General features: G+C 41.5%; 1 protein-coding gene across 1 annotated transcript in view; it reads left to right on the plus strand.

Moving 5' to 3' along the window:
- The window catches only part of LOC107182522 (ATP-binding cassette sub-family G member 2-like), a 27334-nt gene extending 9741 nt beyond the window's left edge, over nucleotides 1-17593 (plus strand). Inside the window, exons 2-8 of the mRNA XM_015561526.1 lie at nucleotides 905-1126; nucleotides 9429-9488; nucleotides 10104-10218; nucleotides 10806-10958; nucleotides 13078-13235; nucleotides 15841-15992; nucleotides 17465-17593. Coding sequence (XP_015417012.1) covers nucleotides 924-1126; nucleotides 9429-9488; nucleotides 10104-10218; nucleotides 10806-10958; nucleotides 13078-13235; nucleotides 15841-15992; nucleotides 17465-17577 — 954 coding nt within the window. The 5' untranslated portion in view covers nucleotides 905-923 and the 3' untranslated portion in view covers nucleotides 17578-17593. The remainder of the gene's footprint in view (nucleotides 1-904; nucleotides 1127-9428; nucleotides 9489-10103; nucleotides 10219-10805; nucleotides 10959-13077; nucleotides 13236-15840; nucleotides 15993-17464) is intronic.
- The last annotated feature ends 513 nt before the right edge of the window (nucleotides 17594-18106 follow it).

Raw genomic sequence — 18106 nt, forward strand, 5'->3', positions numbered from 1 at the left:
ATTAGTCTTTACACACATACACACACACACACACACACACACTAGAGGCCCGATGCATGAAAATTCGTGCAAGAGTAGGCCTTCCTTCCTTCCCCCGGCTGCCGGCACCGGCTTCCCTCTGGCACCCAGGACCCGGGCTTCCCTCCTCCAGCCGCCCACAGGCACTGAGGACCTGGGCTGGCTTCCCTCTGGCCCTAGCTTCATCAGGAAAAATGTCCAAAATGACGTCCAGTCTAATTAGCATATTACCCTTTTATTATTATAGATAGATTAGGTATTTAATTGAATCTAATTGCAGTGTATGCATTCATAGTTGTGTCTGCCTCCCTAATATGGTTCTAAGATTGTTCTTATCACAGTGATATGGGTTGCTCATCAGAAATGGATCTATTTTTGCAGTGCAGTTTAAAATGGACTTGTTAATGATAACGTTAATTATAACTAATGTTAATAATATCTCTTATTGTTAATGTTAATTAACAATGATTAATGTTAGTAATATCTCTTATTGAATTCAGTATATCTAAAATATTTTTACTTATACATACAATCACTATAAAAATGACTAAAGAGATATTTTGTATTATTTTTTAAAAACTTGGATTTCTATTATTTTTAATTAAGATTTAATTATCATAGAACATTAATTTCAGGTGTACAACATACTGAGCCAATAATTATATGTATTGTGAAATGATCACCACAATAAGTCTAGTTAATATCCATCACCTCGTAGTTACAAGTTGTTTTTCTTTTCTCATGCCGAGCACTGTCAAACATATAATACAGTATTATTAACTCTACTTACCCTGCTGCACATGACATCCCCAGGACTTATTTCTTTTATAACTGGAAGTTTGTAACAAGACAGACTATAAACTTACTGTTGCTTTTCTCTCTATAGAAAGGCAGACGCTCTCCAGATGTCTTCCGGAAATGACCAAGTTTTTATCCCAATGTCACAAACAAACGCCGATGGCCTCCCGGGGACCGTCCCCAATGACCAGAAGACATTTTCCGAAGGAGCCGTGTTAAGTTTCCATAACATCTGCTATCGAGTGAAAGTGCAGAGTGGATTTCTATGTCATCGAAAAACAGTTGAGAAAGAAATACTGACGAATATCAAGTATGTGCATGAACTTTTGTTTATACAGCTTTATCGACAGCAGTGAGCTCCGCAGGTTTAGCCCAATGCAAGCACAGGTGCTGTGGACATTTGTATGTATGTCCCTCATAGACACATAGACACAGGCTTTCATTTGTTTTCCTCAACTGCGAATAAAATGGTTGGATCGCATGTGAGGTATATGTATGTTCAATTTTTAAAGGAATAACCAAACTGTTTTTAAAGTGGTCGTATCATGTGCATCAACTTTTGTTTGAGAAACTGAATAATTAATGTGCCATTTAGCTTTTCCTGGGTAAGCCTCGTGGTTTAGTGGGAAGAGGCCTGGCTGTGTGACTTACAACTTCCCGACTGTGGGGATAGAATTGTAATCTCTGTCTTCAGTATTCTAATCTGTGAAAGAAAAGGTCTGTCACTGTGGTTTATGAGCCAGACACTTCAGGTACTTATGCCCTTTATGTCCTTTATGTTCTAGAAGCAAGAGTCAGGAATTTGAAAGATAACATATTGTGAAAGTACTATGGTTTTCAAATAGACTTGTTTTAAATGAGTGGCCTGTCCATACAGTCATTTATCATCTATAACAATTTACCTAATGCTTTCCCGCATTATACAGATAGGCAGAAACTACTTAAATACAAGAAAACTCTAGTTTAGCTTAAGTTATGCAGTGGAGGTCCAGCATGATAGAATTTAGGGTCCAAATCAGTGTAATACTGTGATTTTCATTCTCTTCTTCCATGAATGAATTTATCATGTGGTGGCAGAGTGAGGAGGGAACGGAGAAAGGAACCTCCTTGGGACCGCATGTCTCTATTCTTTCACAGGTGCCAGCCATGAGGATTGTTCGTGTTTTTCTGATTTCTAGAGCATTGAGCCTGATTCTTCCTCTCTGTGGAGTGGGGGCTGCATCTAGGTTTCTCGGACACCATGGCCTGTGTGTTTTGTTTAGTTAGTGTGTTTGTTTGATGGGGGAAATGATTATTCCTGGATAAAACACGCACTTTTCCAGCTCTCTGAGACTGGGGGAGTGGTATAAGAGCCCTTGGGCCAGGTATGGCCTCCAACCTGTGTAGAATCAGATGCTTCTCATGTTTTCCTGATGCGTTCTATGGGATTGTGGTCTTTTCTGTTAGTACAGCCACTGCTCCCAGGAGGCTAGGACATGACAAGAAGGGGAGAAACATTTTGCATGTGGTTGAGGAAGAAAGAACAGGGACCTGGGATTGGTTGGGTGGTGGTGAGGTAGGGGCTGTGTGGAGTTGATAGAACTTTCTTCATGCAGCAGCACATACTGTCATGCCTGCTTCCTTGTTGCTTTGTTGTATTGGTTAAGAAACTCTGAACAGGAAAATAAGGAGAGGTAGGTAGTCACAAAGCTTTTATCTTTTACTACATGCCTAGATAGAAGTGACTCACCTTGTTTTTTGTTTTTAAATCCTCACCTGAACCCGAGGACATGTTCATTGATTGGAGAGAGAGAGGAAAGGAGGGAGGGAAGGAGGGGGAGAGAGAGAGAGAAAGAGGGGGGGAGGAGAGAGAGAGAGAGAGAGAGAGAGAGAGAGAGAGAGAGAGAGAGAGAGAAAGGAAGGAAGGAAGGAAGGAAGGAAGGAAGGAAGGAAGGAAGGAAGGAAGGAAGAAATCTGTTGCCTCCTGGTATACATTTATCTTGCTTATGGTTTAAAGCTAGTAGATTAATAGCTAAATACCCTAAAATTGTCATATGTTTAAGACTTCATAATGTTTTTATGGTTCAATGGTATGCAATCTGCAATGCATGAGTTATCTTTATGTGCATTGTTATGTTCATAAAAACTCAAGTCAAATCTACTTTTAGGTATGTACTAGTGGCCCAGTGCATGGATTCCTGCACATGGAAAGGAAATTAATTAATCCCTCTGGTGCAGGGACTAACGCAGGTAGTCCAGGGACTAATGCAGGTGGTCCCAAGTGGTGGTCAGTAGAGCGAGACTGGGCAAGATGGGCCAGACATGCCCTGGAGCCAACCTCCCGTGGTCCCTCGTCAGCCGGCTGCACCTGGGCTGGCACTGCGGCTCAAAAAGCATCTGTGGAGTGAGCAGGGTTCCTCTGGCAGGTGGGGTCCCTCATCCTGGCCTCTGGGGATCAGGCCAAAACTGGCTGTCTGACATCCCCCAAGAGGCCCTGGAGTGCAAGAGGAATTGTGAGGAATCGGGCTCCCTCCTCTCTGGTTCTGGAGTGCATCACCTGAGAACCACTGCGGCCAAGTGACCACAGCTTGGCAGCTCCTGCCTTGAGCGTCTGCCCCCTAGTGGTCAGTGCATGTCATAGGTATTGGCTGGTTGGACAGTCCCTTAGCCTTTTATATCTATGTAGATAATTTTTTATGTTTTGATTACTGTTTACATACAATATTATCTTAGTTTCAGGGGTACAACCTAGGGATTGGACATTTATATACCTTCAGAAGTGACTGCCCTGATAAGTCTCATAGGGCATCAGCATTGTCTTGCTTACTCATATTTCTGGTTTAGGCATCCGTGAGAAAGGTCATCTCTTTTATTCAATGTTGTGTTTCTAATTTTTCTCTTATCTGCTGGGGTTTCAACTAAACAGAGCTACTGAGATGGGAGAAAGGTTGTTCTCATTTATCTTATTTTTTACTTTCTTTTGGTAGCACCACCACCATTCACAATAGTAATAATATTCTAAAAAAACTGATGAGAAGCTAGATATTTGTTTTTCCTTTGGACAGTTTATAACTTCACTTTTAGAACTAAGTAGCCAGAACCTGATGTCCTCTGCACAGGAAAGAAGATAAAATCTGACAATGAGAATTCCAAAAGATGAGATTTTACTACCTCATCAAAAATCATTCTGTTATGTTTAGTTTGTGTCCATACCTAGCATTTGGGCTTTTTCTCATCAATGCTGAAGATCTATGGGGGAAAAAAATCCATTCCAATAGATGTTCATATCATATAATCTCCAAGGAAATTCATTATACTATTGGGAGATTTTAAAAATTAATAATTTATTGTGAAATAATTTCAAACTTAACCATTGTGGGAACATAACCCTTTTAGCCAGATTCCCCACCTGTTAACATTTCACCACAATTTGCTAGTCATTTTATATATTAGATAACTCATTGTCATTGGCATTGTTCTGAAGCATTTGAGAGCTGTTTGTACCCTGCTCTATTATTCCTAACTCCTCCAGTTCTGTTTTTCAGAGATGAGGACCCTCTCCTATGTAACCTCTCAGTCATTGTCTGAGTGGTTGCTAAACCTCATAATAGCTGCAGTGGTGGGTCCTTAGGGGCTGTTGGCCACCATGCTCTTCACATAGTTGACTGACCATCACATCATGTCTCCTCAGTCTCATCCAACCTGGTATTTTCCCGTCTCTCTCTCCAGGTGATTTAATCTTTTTAAATTAATCCTCACCTGAAGGTATGCTTATATTGACTTTTAGACAGAGAGAAAGGGAGAGAGAGAGAAACATCGATCCATTGCCTCCTGTATGCGCCCCGACCAGAGCTCAAACCTGCAACTTAGGTATGTACCCTGACCAGGAATCAAACCAGAAACCTTTTGATGTTTGGGACTGCACTCCAACCACCTGAGCCACCGGGCCAAGGCTGATGTTAATCTTGATCACCTGGTCATGTTGGTATCTGCCAGCTTTCACCACAATGTCACCATTTTCCCCTATGTCATTAATAAATATGTTGAGGGGTGTGCACATGGAAAGGAAATTAATTAATCTCTCTGGTGCAGGGACTAACGCAGGTAGTCCAGGGACTAATGCAGGGGTGTGCACATGGAAAGGAAATTGATTAATTAATTAATTAATGTTACCCTGACATTATTCCAAAACCCTATTTTTCGTGAAACCTGAACTCACCAGCTTCAGCCCTATTGATGTCTCTGGCCTGAATGAGCAATAACTATCACTGTGACAGTTACCACAGGGTGATTTTCTATTTTCATCTTGCTGTTCTGTGTGGATTAGTTTGCATTCCACTAAAAGGGTAACGCTTTGTTCTTCAGCTCTTCGTTCATTTATTTATTTTAGTATAGACTCATGGATTCATGTTATATTCAGTCCTATCCAATAATAATATGTTATCATCGTTAATCTTGATACTGTTATTGTTTCTGATTTGATCAGTGGGAGACCTTTCAAGGTAGGTTCTGTGTTTTATTTTTTTAATTCATTCTTTTGACACATTCTTTTCTTTGAGTATTTTGTTGGCACAATAAGAAGTTCCAGACTCACTGAACTTACCCCACCTGGTTCCTTTTTATGAAGTTTTGCATTTACTAACTGAGATCTGGGTGTTTGGAGTGTTCATTGGTATTGGGATGGCAAAGCTCCTAGGCCTTCTCAGTGGACAGACCTAGGAAACATATGTATGTGTACATAGATACATCTAAACCTTTTTATATCTGTCTGTGTATATAGATCAAAACCCATGACCTCCAATTCTGATCTAATATCCCAGAGTTATTTCCACATTTCCATGTTTGTAAAACATCTTCTCAAAAAGTGAAAAATCTGACTCTCACTATCCTAATATCCTAAATGATTTGCTCAGTTGATTTTTTTAGAGATAGAGAAAAAAACAACAACACATCAATCTAGGAGAGAGATATCAATCAGTTGCCTCCCATATATGTCCTGACTGGGTATCGAACTGGCAACCTTTTGATGCCCAGGACAATGCTCCAACCAACTGAACCATACTGGCCAGGGTTCAGTTAATTTCCTAGTTCCTTAATATAAGCAATCTCCCCACCCTCCAGCTGTCCTCTCTCTTCCTCCCACCTCCCTTTGCAGCCTATGATCTTGGGTGCTGGCCATTGCTGCTCCTCCACCCAGCACTTCCATCACTTTTGCACTAAGAGGGGAGGTTATGTCTAATAGAAACGACTGATACATTATGTGAACATGATAGAATAGTGAATGTATCTAAGTTTTCTTTCCAGTCAGTATGCCTGTTTTGCATAAGTTTTTTTTATACTTCTTATTGTGTTTTTTTTAAACATTTGGTTTTTCCTGTAAGTAATTAATTCTAAAAATTCAAAGACTCATTTACTCAATTGATTTTTTAATCTTTATTGTTGAAAGTATTGCATATGTTCCCTTCTAGCTTCACCACCCCGTTGTCTGTGTTGATGGCTTATGCATACATGCATGCAAGGTCTTTGGTTGATCACTTCCCCCCTCTCCTGCCTTCTCTCTGAGATTCCCTGTTCTGTTCTATGCTTCCGTGTCTCTGAATCTATTTTGTTCATCAGTTTATTTTTTCATTTATTCAACTAATTTTTAACATCTGTTAGAGGTCTGATATTGTGCAAGATTCTAGTGACAGAGGTATGTTCTCTGTTCTCTGCAACCTCTAGTCCAATGGGGATTCGGGCAACTAAAGTACTTCACTGTGTTGCTCTGCTGTGATACAGGGATTAAGAGACATGGAAGCTACCACCCTAAATTGGAGGGCCAGGGCCGTGGGGAGAGAGAAAGTAAAGATTGTATGTGAGTGAGTGTGTGTGTGTGTGTGTGTGTGTGTGTGTGTATGTGTGTGGGGCAGGGTAGGGAGGGACAATGCTCCAAGCTCTGGGAATGGCATTGACTTCTCACCTATTAAATGAGATTTATCATTATTCACTAAGATGCAATAGATATGACAGGAATCCTGTAGCTAGGTTTCATTTCTTGTATTCAGTATTCCCTGCATATTATGGGATGGTGATGAAAAAGAATGACAGTGTTCTTGTTGCAAAGTTTTACAATATAGTGAGGGAGACTTTCAGGCACATAAATGCTATATAAATCAATAAAGAAGGGTGGGGAATAGGCTTTGAAGGCGGGTGGGGTGGGGTGGGGTGGGGCAACAAGGGAATTGCATACTAAAGACTAGAACAGGTCAGCAAACATTTTATGATAGTGAATATTTTCATTGTGATGGGTCACGCCTATGTGTTGTAACTACTCATCTCTGTCACTGTAGCAGGAAAGCAGCCGTAGACATAAATGGGTGAGTGCGGCTCTGTTCCACTAACACTGTTTTTGAAAGCAGAAAACGCGACCACCTGTAGTTTGCTGATCCCTGGACTAGGATGTAGAATCCAAGAAGGCTAGAACTTTTTTTTTTATGTTTATTGATTTTTAGAGAGAGAGGAAGAGAGAGAAATATTGACATGAGAGTAAAACATCAATCAGCTGCCTCCCCAATGTCCTCTACCATGGATCGAGCCTGCATCCCAGCATGTGCCCTGACTGGAAATCGAACAAGTAACCTTTTGGTGCATGGGATGTGCCCAACCAACTGAGCCACACCAGCCAGGGCTGGCTAGAACTTTTATGCTGAGTGTCTTGTACACACATAGACACTGAATAATTGTGTTGAGTGAATGGAGGGAGAATTAGCCACTGTTCCAAACTGGGACTCTTGCAGCTAGGATTGTCCTTTGTTTTCTAGAATGCTAGGGTTTAGTGCCAAAGGAAGCCAACTCAGGTACCTGTAAAATTCTTTGTCTGAGAACGTTCACATTCATTTTTGGGTTAATCATTTAGGATTGCTTGGTTTTTATTTGAGTAGAGATTTTTAAAGCCTGGAAAGGTTTTCTGGCAAGGAAGGAAGTCTTAATGCATAACAAGCTTATCTCTCGTCACTTTAGAAACAGTTTGTAGGTAGCTGTCAATGCAGAAGGTACGTGAAGAACTATAGATAAATGCATCTTAAAAGTTCACCCATGCCAGAACCGGTTTGGCTCAGTGGATAGAGCGTCGGCCTGCGGACTGAAAGGTCCCAGGTTCGATTCCGGTCAAGGGCATGTACCTTGGTTGCGGGCACATCCCCAGTGGGGGGCGTGTAGGAGGCAGCTGATCGATGTTTCTCTCTCATCGATGTTTCTAACTCTCTATCTCTCTCCCTTCCTCTCTGTAAAAAATCAATAAAATATATTTAAAAAAAAAAAAGTTCACCCAACCATTAGCATGTCTTATTACATCAGGGGGGAAAGGTCACTTAAAGAATAAGATATTTTTCTGTTTTAGAGCTTATGTCTGCTTTACCTAACTCATTGCATTTGTCCAATGTTTCAGTGAGAGGCCCCTCAGTTAAGGAGCAAAATAGAAGGTAAATTGCACCCTAGCACCCACCAGGCATTTTACACTCATGACAGTTCTGACACAACAGGCAGGCAGTGCTGAGATCCTCCTGGATTGGCGCACTGAGCACAGCTGCACTGTGATGTCTATCACTCACGACAGCTGTACATCATAGTGTTTGCCCTGTGAAAGTCACTGTCTGGGCATGAAATAGCCTTCTGTTTGCACCTTCCACTGGAATAGATCCTGGATTCTCTGGGGAGTAAATTATGATTTACCTACCAATGCCACAGACATTGGGCATAGATTTTTAAAATATATTTTATTGATTTTTTTACAGAGAGGAAGGGAGAGGGATAGAGAGTTAGAAACATTGATGGGAGAGAAACATCGATCAGCTGCCTCCTGCACACCCGCTACTGGGGATTTTGCCCGCAACCAAGGTACATGCTCTTGATCAGAATCGAACCTGGGACCTTTCAGTCCGCAGGCTGATGCTCTATCCACTGAGCCAAACCGGTTAGGGCTAATACGTTTTTATTGATTTCAGAGAGGAAGGGAGAGGGAGAGATAGAAACATCAATAATGAGAGAGAACAATTGATTGACTGCCTCCTGCACACCCCCTACTGAATTTTGTGAGCATTAAAACCTGGTAAGGTTTTCTTTTTAACATCTGATGTGCTTTTTCTAGCCATTAAATTTCTACTTCAGTTATGTTGTTTCTTTATTTGACTAGATTTGAGCAGTGAGAGCATTAATACTGGTGGTTCTAGAAATCCATGTAGAAGTTGAATAGGTAGCAAATAATTATCACCTAACACTACTCAAGACCCGTGATGTACTTTACATTGTGTTAAGAGAAGTAAGCGTAACAGATGTTTTACCAGAATCTTTTATTTCAAGGAAATGTGAACATTTGCGTGTCCTTTTCCAAAATGTGTATATAGTTTAGAGAATAAGTAAAGGAATTTAGAGGGACCTGAGCCATTTTTCCTACAGATGCTGACTAGTGATGACATCCTTTGTGTACTAGACTTCTATTAATTGATAGTTTGGTTTCCTTTTCCTTTATAAGTTTGTTTGTGCTTGTTTCCTGTTTGATTTCATCACCTTTCATTGAGTATATTTAATGCGGACTATAAATTTTTAGAACTAGTTTTAAAGTGAACCAGTAAATCAGTCTGTTTCTGCATTTGCAGTGGGATCATGAGACCTGGCCTCAACGCCATTCTGGGACCCACAGGTGGAGGCAAATCTTCGTGAGTATAACAGAGTATCAGTAAGCGTTTCCTTTGCATTTTTAATGTGCTTTTACAGATCACTTTTACGAGGGCAGGTATTAATTGAATATTTGCTGCATGTCTAGTCTGGGTCTAGGCACTGTGGCTCACATGCAGCTGTGCCAGTTGTGGTTCTATCCTGAGGAGCAGGAAGTCTTAGTAGGGCAGCTTTACTCACAGGATGTGATAGCTGATGGCATACAGCTGTCATCTATGATGTGAGCTAATGAGGAGGAAAAGGAAGGGGATGACTTAAAAGTGAAGAGATGGAGCCAAGGGCATAAGTGAAGACTTACATCTCAGCTAAAGGAGCACATTGCCTGTGTTGGGACCCAAAGGTCAGGCAACTTGGAGGGCTGTTGGGGAGGTCTGTGCTGGATCAGCCAACAGTGCATTGTTTTCATGGTTTGGGGCTTTATTGTAGCATAGAGTAGACAAAAGGAAGTTGAGAATTTAAAAATTATATAATTATAGTTGAACCCTAGACCTTCTTGATCAGTTCATTTTCTAACTTGAGTGGAATTTGCATTCAGAGTAGCTGAGAGATATAGACTGAATTGGAGAGAAAAACTCACCATACATGTCCTTTTATAGGTTGTTAGATATCTTAGCTGCAAGGAAAGACCCACTGGGATTATCTGGAGATGTTTTGATAAATGGAGCACCTCAAACTGCCAATTTCAAATGCAACTCAGGTTATGTGGTACAAGTAAGTATTCGTAGATTTCCCTTTTCGATTTCTTCTGTCTGGACAAGTGCCTTGGCCAGGTCTCCTGGTCCCACTGCTCAGTGTGCTTCCCACTGGCTACACAATATGAGCATAGAACCAACTTTATTTATTCCAGCTATATGTAATCTCCCGTAATCTATAAAATAATGTTAAATGAAAAGGCAAGGAGAATCTAGAATATGACACCTATAAGTTCAATCATATCAATTCTAGTTGTCATATTCCCAAAAGACTCTACCGTTTTACTTTTTTCCCTACCTTCCCCTCTCTCCCTGTCCTAACTTAGAAATATATTTTGTCAAAGCCTTCTATAAAGCAGTCTGGAAATGTCTGCTAGTAGTAATCATAATTACCTCTGTTCTATTCGGGTGTACAGAAAGGGAATGAGAATTATTCCATCAGGGTTGCAGCTATCTGAATATGGAGTTATTGGTATAATTTGTGTAATTACAAGTTTGTCATTGGCTAGAACTTTCCCGCAGGCATGTTATTCTTGTGGATTAAGTTGTATATACTGAAGACTGATGGTAGTAGAAAAGACCTGATATGTCTTGTTTTGCCTTCAGGATGATGTTGTGATGGGAACTCTGACAGTGAGAGAAAATTTACAGTTCTCAGCAGCTCTTCGTCTTCCATCAACTATGAAGAATCATGAAAAAAATGAACGGATAAACATGGTCATTCAAGAGTTAGGTTTGGCTAAAGTGGCAGATTCCAAGGTAATGAGGACACAACTGATGGGGTCATTGCCAGCAAGTAGGACCTCCCCTGTGTGGGTAGTGTTACTCTTATTCAGAAGTTTCTATAATGTGTGCGGTTAAAAGTGGCTGCTTTCTGTAATGATGAGAAAAGTGACTCGTTACATAATATGAAGGTGGATATTAACCAGGAAAAAGAAATTTAAAAATGATTGAGTCCTGGAGGGAAGTATGGCCCTGTGGGCTGGTAGGTAAAAGTGTTCTTGCAAAGACTACATGTCCCTTCCCTGTGATGGCAGTGCTTGCTCCTCCCCCTCACTAACTGTGTAAGTCCCGTCTCATTCAGTGTCTGTTCACTAACTTTCATTGTTTTGTTTTCTCTTCCTCCACCCTTTGTTTTTTTATTTGTTTTGTTTTGTTTGTTTTGTTTTTAGATATTCTTCTTCTCTTCCTCCAGGATTTCTAGGCAAAATAAGTTGAAAGCAGTTGTTCTCTCCCTTAGAATAAATTTATCAAATTGACTGAAATAATACATAAAGATGTTTCAATTTTTATGAAATTTTAAACACAACAGAAATGTAGAGAGAATAGTCTGATTGCTATAGTTATGACATGATTGCAGTGTAATTAATATACTGGATTTCCCAGTTGTTAACATCTTTTTTCAGGAATGGGTTTAGTTTTTTATTTCTGAAATATTTTAAAGACAGTTATAAATGTCACATTTCACCCCTGAGTTCTTACTATGCTCTATTTATTTACTTATTTATTTTTAATCCTCACCCAAGGACATACTTAGAGAGAGAGAAGTAGGGAGGGAGGGAAGGAGGGAGGGAGGGAGGGAGAGAGAGAAAGAGAGAGAGAGAGAGAGAGAGAGAAACATCAATGTGAGAGAAAACATTGATGGGTTGCCTTCAGTACGTGCCCTGACTGGATTCAAACTTGCATTGCTTTGGTGCACAGGACTGCGCTCCAACCAGCTGAGCCCCTCTGGCCAGGCTATGCTTTTTTTTTTTTTAAAAAATATATTTTACTGATTTCTTACAGAGAGGAAGGGAGAGGGATAGAGAGCCAGAAGCATCCATGAGAGAGAAGCATGGATCAGCTGCCTCCTGCACACCCCCCACTGGGGATGTGCCCGCAACCAAGGTACATGCCCTTGACCGGAATCGAACCCGGGACCCTTGAGCCCGCAGGCCGAAGCTTTATCCACTGAGCTAAACCGGCTCTGGCATATGCGTCTTTTTAAAAAAGGACATTTGCCTGTGTTACTGCAATACCATTATCAACTAACATAATTAAAATCTTAATATCAACTATGTAGATCCCATATTTTTCCAGTTATTTTTAAATGTATTTTATAGCTCAATTTTTAATAGGATCTAATCAAGGGCATGAGTAGCATGTGATTATTATCTCTTTGGAGACTTTTACTATAAGAGTTGTTTCCCACCTCCTGCCTCACCCAGCCCTTCCTGCTCCTCTACCACACACAGTGACACTTACTAGTTGAAAAGATTGCGCCAGTCACCTGTAGAATATTCTGCCTCTGAATTTGTCTGAAAGAATGAGTCAGGAATGATGTGGTGTGTTAGAGTATAGATAGGGTCAATTTGGGAGGCCTTATGGTGATTTTAGAGGTGCTAATGTGGGTGATAGAAAGTGACCATCCACATTACCTGCCAAGGCCTAGTTTTTTAGTCCGATGGAGGACTTCTTTTGGTGGGGGAGAAAGGGAGGGGTGTAAGGAGACTAATATATTATAGATGCTGTCACCTATTCATCTCCTATCTTTATCATCCTTTGTGGATTGTGCTTTCATTATGTCAGGGCCATGTCTTTAAATTCTAACTTCTGATCTTAAAACTAAATATTGGACTTGAAAGGGAACATATAGAACTGTTGAAAGCATAGGTTTCTTATCTGGCTTAGCCAGGAACCTGCTTTGACCTGCACCTCAGTTTACTTGTCTAATTAAAGAGAAACCTACCTCTTCTCCAAGATACTCATTTACTTGCAGTTTAGAATATATGAGGACACCAGACAGAGTGCCTCTTATAGGGTTGGCACTTGTTAGCAGCTCAACAAACAATAGTGCCTGTGGTTGTTTCTGTTAATAATGATAACATTTGTGTGTTAGGTTGGAACTCAGTTCACTCGTGGTGTGTCTGGAGGAGAAAGAAAAAGGACTAGTATTGGAATGGAGCTTATTACTGATCCATCCATCTTGTTCCTGGATGAGCCCACAACTGGCCTAGACTCAAGCACAGCTAATGCTGTCCTTTTGCTCCTGAAGAGGTAAGCGCTAAGGGAACATCGTTCTCACATTCATCCAACATCTGATGCCCTGCTATGTACCAGGTATGAATCTTGGTGCAGGGGAATCAGCAATGAGCACAACACACAAACATTTCTCCCTTCTTTGTTGGAGGGGAACAGTCAATTAGCAAATATAAGTGTTTCAAGAAAAATGAAGCAGGGTAAGAATATAGATAGGGAAGGCTGATATGGCGGAGGAGGGAGGTGCCATATTACATAGCAGGATGGTCAGGGAAGACCTCACTGATGTACCATGTGAGCTGTGAGTGAGATCTGGAGATCTGATGAAGAAAGTTCTCATTGGAGGGAACAGCCAGTGGCCCTGAGGCGAGCTGTGGCCTTGACTAGGATATTTGACTAGGATGGTAGGGGTGAGGTGTTAAGAAGTGTGTGGATTCTGGGTTTATTTTCAAGATAGAACCAACAGGATTGGCTCATGAAGTGGACATGGGGTGGGATTATTGAGAATGACATAAGATTGATTTACTGACCTGATCCTTTTTGAGACAGAACAAACTTGTACACGTGCTAGCATATAGTAGGTACTTAGAAAATGTTTCAATTGAAATGATCCTATATAATAAAAGGGTCATATGCAAATTGAACCTAATGGCAGAATGACCAGAATGACCACTCAACCAGTTACTATGAGGTGCACTGACAACCTCTCTGTCCCTTCCCCTGGCTGGCAGGCTGCCATCGCCCAATGGCGAACGGGGAACCAGGGGTGGGTAGTGGCAGGGGGTGTGTGGCACCAGGCTAAGGCTCCCACCTTGCTGGTCACCCCACATACAGAGGGCGACCCATGGTGGGGGCAGGGCCAGTAAGTGGGCAGGAATGGCCAACCTCTCGGTCCCTCCTCCCCGCCAGTATGCTCTGATTTCGCGATGGCAAACAGGGAACTGGGGGTAAGTGAGGGGGTCAGGCTGGCTTCTGGCAGCCGGGGAAGATGGCCCTGATCTCAGCAAGACCTAGGGGCTATACCCACGTATGAATTTCGTGTACCGGGCCTCTAGTTCTATTAAAAATACTTTTACTTATGATAGTTTTTGAATAGTACTTTTGGCCTTTGTTTCTTTGACACATAAGTAATAAATCCTGTGTAAAGGTTGTTTAGCAATGTTTTGGCCATGGGCCAACAAATCCCAGCCCTGCCCCTTATCAATTGTGACACCTTGGGCCAGTTGCTTAACCCTCTAGACTTTATCTGTAAAAGGAAGGTTATAAGACTATTGGTACTATCAGTACTGCCTTATTGTCTCATAACAATATTGTGAAAGTTCAGATGAGGTTATCTATAAATATTTAAAAAGATATAGTAAATCTTCAGTAATGTTAATTTTACTATTAGGACAGAAGAATGAACACCAATTTCTATAGAAACAAGGACATACAACCATTGTTTTAATATTTAGTCCATAATAAGCTGTCATACTTGAACATACTTACAAGTTACCTGGGTGCTTGTTAAAAATATGGATTTCATAGACCCAATAGGTCTGGGAAGACTGTCCAGGAATCTGTAGTTTTAATGCTCTAGTGGATTCTAGACCATTCATGGGACACACTTTAAGAAACTTTAGTCTTGAGTGAAGGTGGGGCTTTGGTTGTGGACTCTGAGTGGACCCTGCCTGGGTGGCCGCAGTAGTTCTAGGGGGAGACCCCGAGCCCTGAGCATGTCTTCCCTAAACAGACTGAGGAACTAGGGCCACGCCAGGGCCCTACAGAAAGCACTGGAGTTTGGAGCAGTGAGGAGCCTGAGGAAAAGCCGGAAGAAACCAGGACTGGCCCAACTGGCTACTCCTACCAGCCCCTAAACCAAGATCCTGAACCAGAGGAGGTGGCGCTGGCACCAGCAGGGGATAGAGAAGATGTAGTTGCTGATATCTGGGATCAGATACAAGCCCTGGGGCTTTATTTGCCAGACCCATCATTAGAAAGTAAGGGAGATGAGGGAGCTACAGCACTGAGCGACCGCAGCTCTAGTCCCATGAACCCAGAACATGTAGAGCTGGTGAAATGGAGGATGGCTGGATTAACCCTGCCTGCACCAGGAGCAACTGCCCGGGATGGGGAGATACAGACGCCCAGGAGAAGACATGGAACAGAAGACCCTCCAAGCCCGGCAGCATCCCCTTCCTGGAAGTGACCACCTGGGACGCTGCCTAGACCCTGCAGTCCAGACTGGAACCAGCACAGGACTGAACACATCCCTGGTTCCTTCCTCCCCCTCTGCCTTTCCACATCAAGGCAAATCAGACTTGTCAGAGACCCACTTTACTCCATTCTGTACATTTGGGGACATCGGTGCAAGCCCAACCCACTGTAGCATGTATCGCTCTGGAGAATAAAGCACCCTATGTACATAGCCAAAAAAAAAAAAAAAAAGAAAGGAAAAAAAAGGAAAGTTCAGTCTTTCATAACAGGGTTGAATATAGATCCCTTAACTATCAGAGAGAATATGAGATATGATGTTAGTAAGAGAAAATCAAGTTGAACCAGGAAGAAATTAGCTAAAGGTAGGAATAAACTTTTTTTTGATCCAGATGTTGAATGACTCATTATTTTCTCACTTTTACCTTAGGATGTCTAAACATGGACGAACCATCATCTTCTCCATTCATCAGCCTCGTTACTCCATCTTCAAGTTGTTTGATAGCCTCACCTTATTGGCCTCAGGAAAAATGATGTTCCATGGGCCTGCTCAGGAGGCCCTGGGATACTTTGCATCAGTTGGTATGGTCACCTTTTCATGCAGTGAGATCCTTCCTTAATAGAATCCTGAAAGAGAGCGGGGAGGTGGTCAGAGTGCTGCTTGATCTTTGAGTAGAGAGAACATGGTTTCCACCACTCCAGACCATCTTTGGTCAGTTTGGTGCTAGAATTTGTCTTCATTAAGGTCTCTTTTTTGTCTGTTTGAATATGCATGCATACTTTGTGTATGTGTAGGACTACTTCTACTGAACACTATAGTGTTCTGCTTACCAGCTCTAGTGCCCATTTCCTAACAGTTTAATATGTTAGCCTCATAATCAGTTATTAGTCTAACTGAACATTTTTGGAAAGGCCTAATACCGCCCTTTCCCCCCAAATCATTTGTCTTCTTAACCATATATATAATAGATCAAGCTGTATCATTTTTGCCCCTGCATGGGATGTTGGTCTGCCTCTATGAGGATTTATGGAGATGCTACTTAATTTTGTAGTAATATTTGATTGAAGATTTAGTCCTTGAGTGGATATGAGTGACTTACCAGTCAATAGAATGACTACTTCTGAATCTTACTTTAATGGACCAATATTTCTGACAGTTCTGGGTTGCCTGGTTCTATTTCAGATGACAAGGTATAATTATTATTATTATTTTATTTTTTAAAATATATTTTTATTGACTTCAGAGAGGAGGAAGGGAGAGGGATAGAGAGTTAGAAACACTGATGAGAGAGAAAAATTGATCAGCTGCCTCCAGGGAGAATATAAAAACATCAATGATGAGAAAGAATCATTGATCGGCTGCCCCACAACTGGGGGGTTGAGCCTGAAACCCAAGCCTATGCCCTGACCAGGAATCAAACCATGACCTCCTGGTTCATATGTCGATGCTCAACCACTGAGCAATGCAGGCCAAGCTTTTATGACTCATGCAGTCTGCTTCATTTTAGAGATATTTGATATTATTATAGATGATGCTCTATGACCCTAACTATAGTTTTAAATATTCCCTAGCTATCTTTTAAAAATTGTTCTTGTACAATCTCTGTTACTTTGTAAAATCAAGGATACTTGCGTTGGGGATTGTAGGGGAGATGAATCTGAGAGAAGACTATAGGCCAAGTGGAGCTCAGAAGAACAGGCACAAGAAGCGAAGGTAAAGCGTTCAGGTGTGCCATGCTGGGCACGTCCTCTTGAGAGCGCTGCTCTGGTGACTTGTTCTCTTTGCTGGAACTATAGCAGCACAGGGGGTAATAATTTGGACCTGAATTCAGTAGGTGGAGAAGCAGTCATTGCTAAAGTGGGTACTGGCATTGAGGTAGTCACTAGCTGATCCCAGAGAGCGAACATACTCTTGGCTTCTCCCAAATACGATCCTGCCGTGCCTTAGCTGCCATTGCCTTGTTTTAAGGAGCATTAGTCCAAGTTGCAGCTTTTTTTTTTTTTTAAACATATATATTGTTTTTCTTGTTTGCCTGGGTTGCCTTCTTCTGTAGGTCACCACTGTGAGCCCTATAATAACCCTGCAGACTTCTTCCTGGATGTCATTAATGGAGACTCCTCTGCTGTGGTATTAAACAGAGAGGTCGAAGATGGCGAAGGTATGTGAATCTGTCAAGAGTCACAGATTATTGCCTAATTGAACTGCCTGAAGTTCAGCAGTATGGCAGCTCATTGAAATGTAGTTTTGTGAATTTATATAACATATAAATTTAATGATGCCCTCTGATACCAGTTGTCTTAATCCATTTGAGCTGTTGTAACAAGAATACCGCAGGCCAGGTGGCTTAAACAATAGTCATTTATTTCTCACAGTTTCAAGTGCTAGGAGACTGTTGTCTCTTGGGGCCCCAAGGCCTGGTTAATAGCTGGACTACCATCTCCTTGCCTGGTGGAAGTGGAGAGGGGACTCTTTTAAAAGGGCACTAATCTCATTCAGGAGGGCTCCACCCTCATGATGTAACCACTCCTCAAAGTCCCCACCTTCAAATAACATCACATTTGGGATAGAGTTTCAGCATATAAATTTGGGGGGAATACATGTATTCAGTCTTTAGTATCAGTCAACACAGATTTTGTTGCCCATGAGTGCTGTGATATGATAGTGTCAGTTCTAAGGGGAGTTTTCATAAAAAATA

This window comes from Myotis davidii, unplaced genomic scaffold, assembly GCF_000327345.1.
Source record: "Myotis davidii unplaced genomic scaffold, ASM32734v1 scaffold356, whole genome shotgun sequence".
Taxonomy (NCBI): Eukaryota; Metazoa; Chordata; class Mammalia; order Chiroptera; family Vespertilionidae; genus Myotis; species Myotis davidii.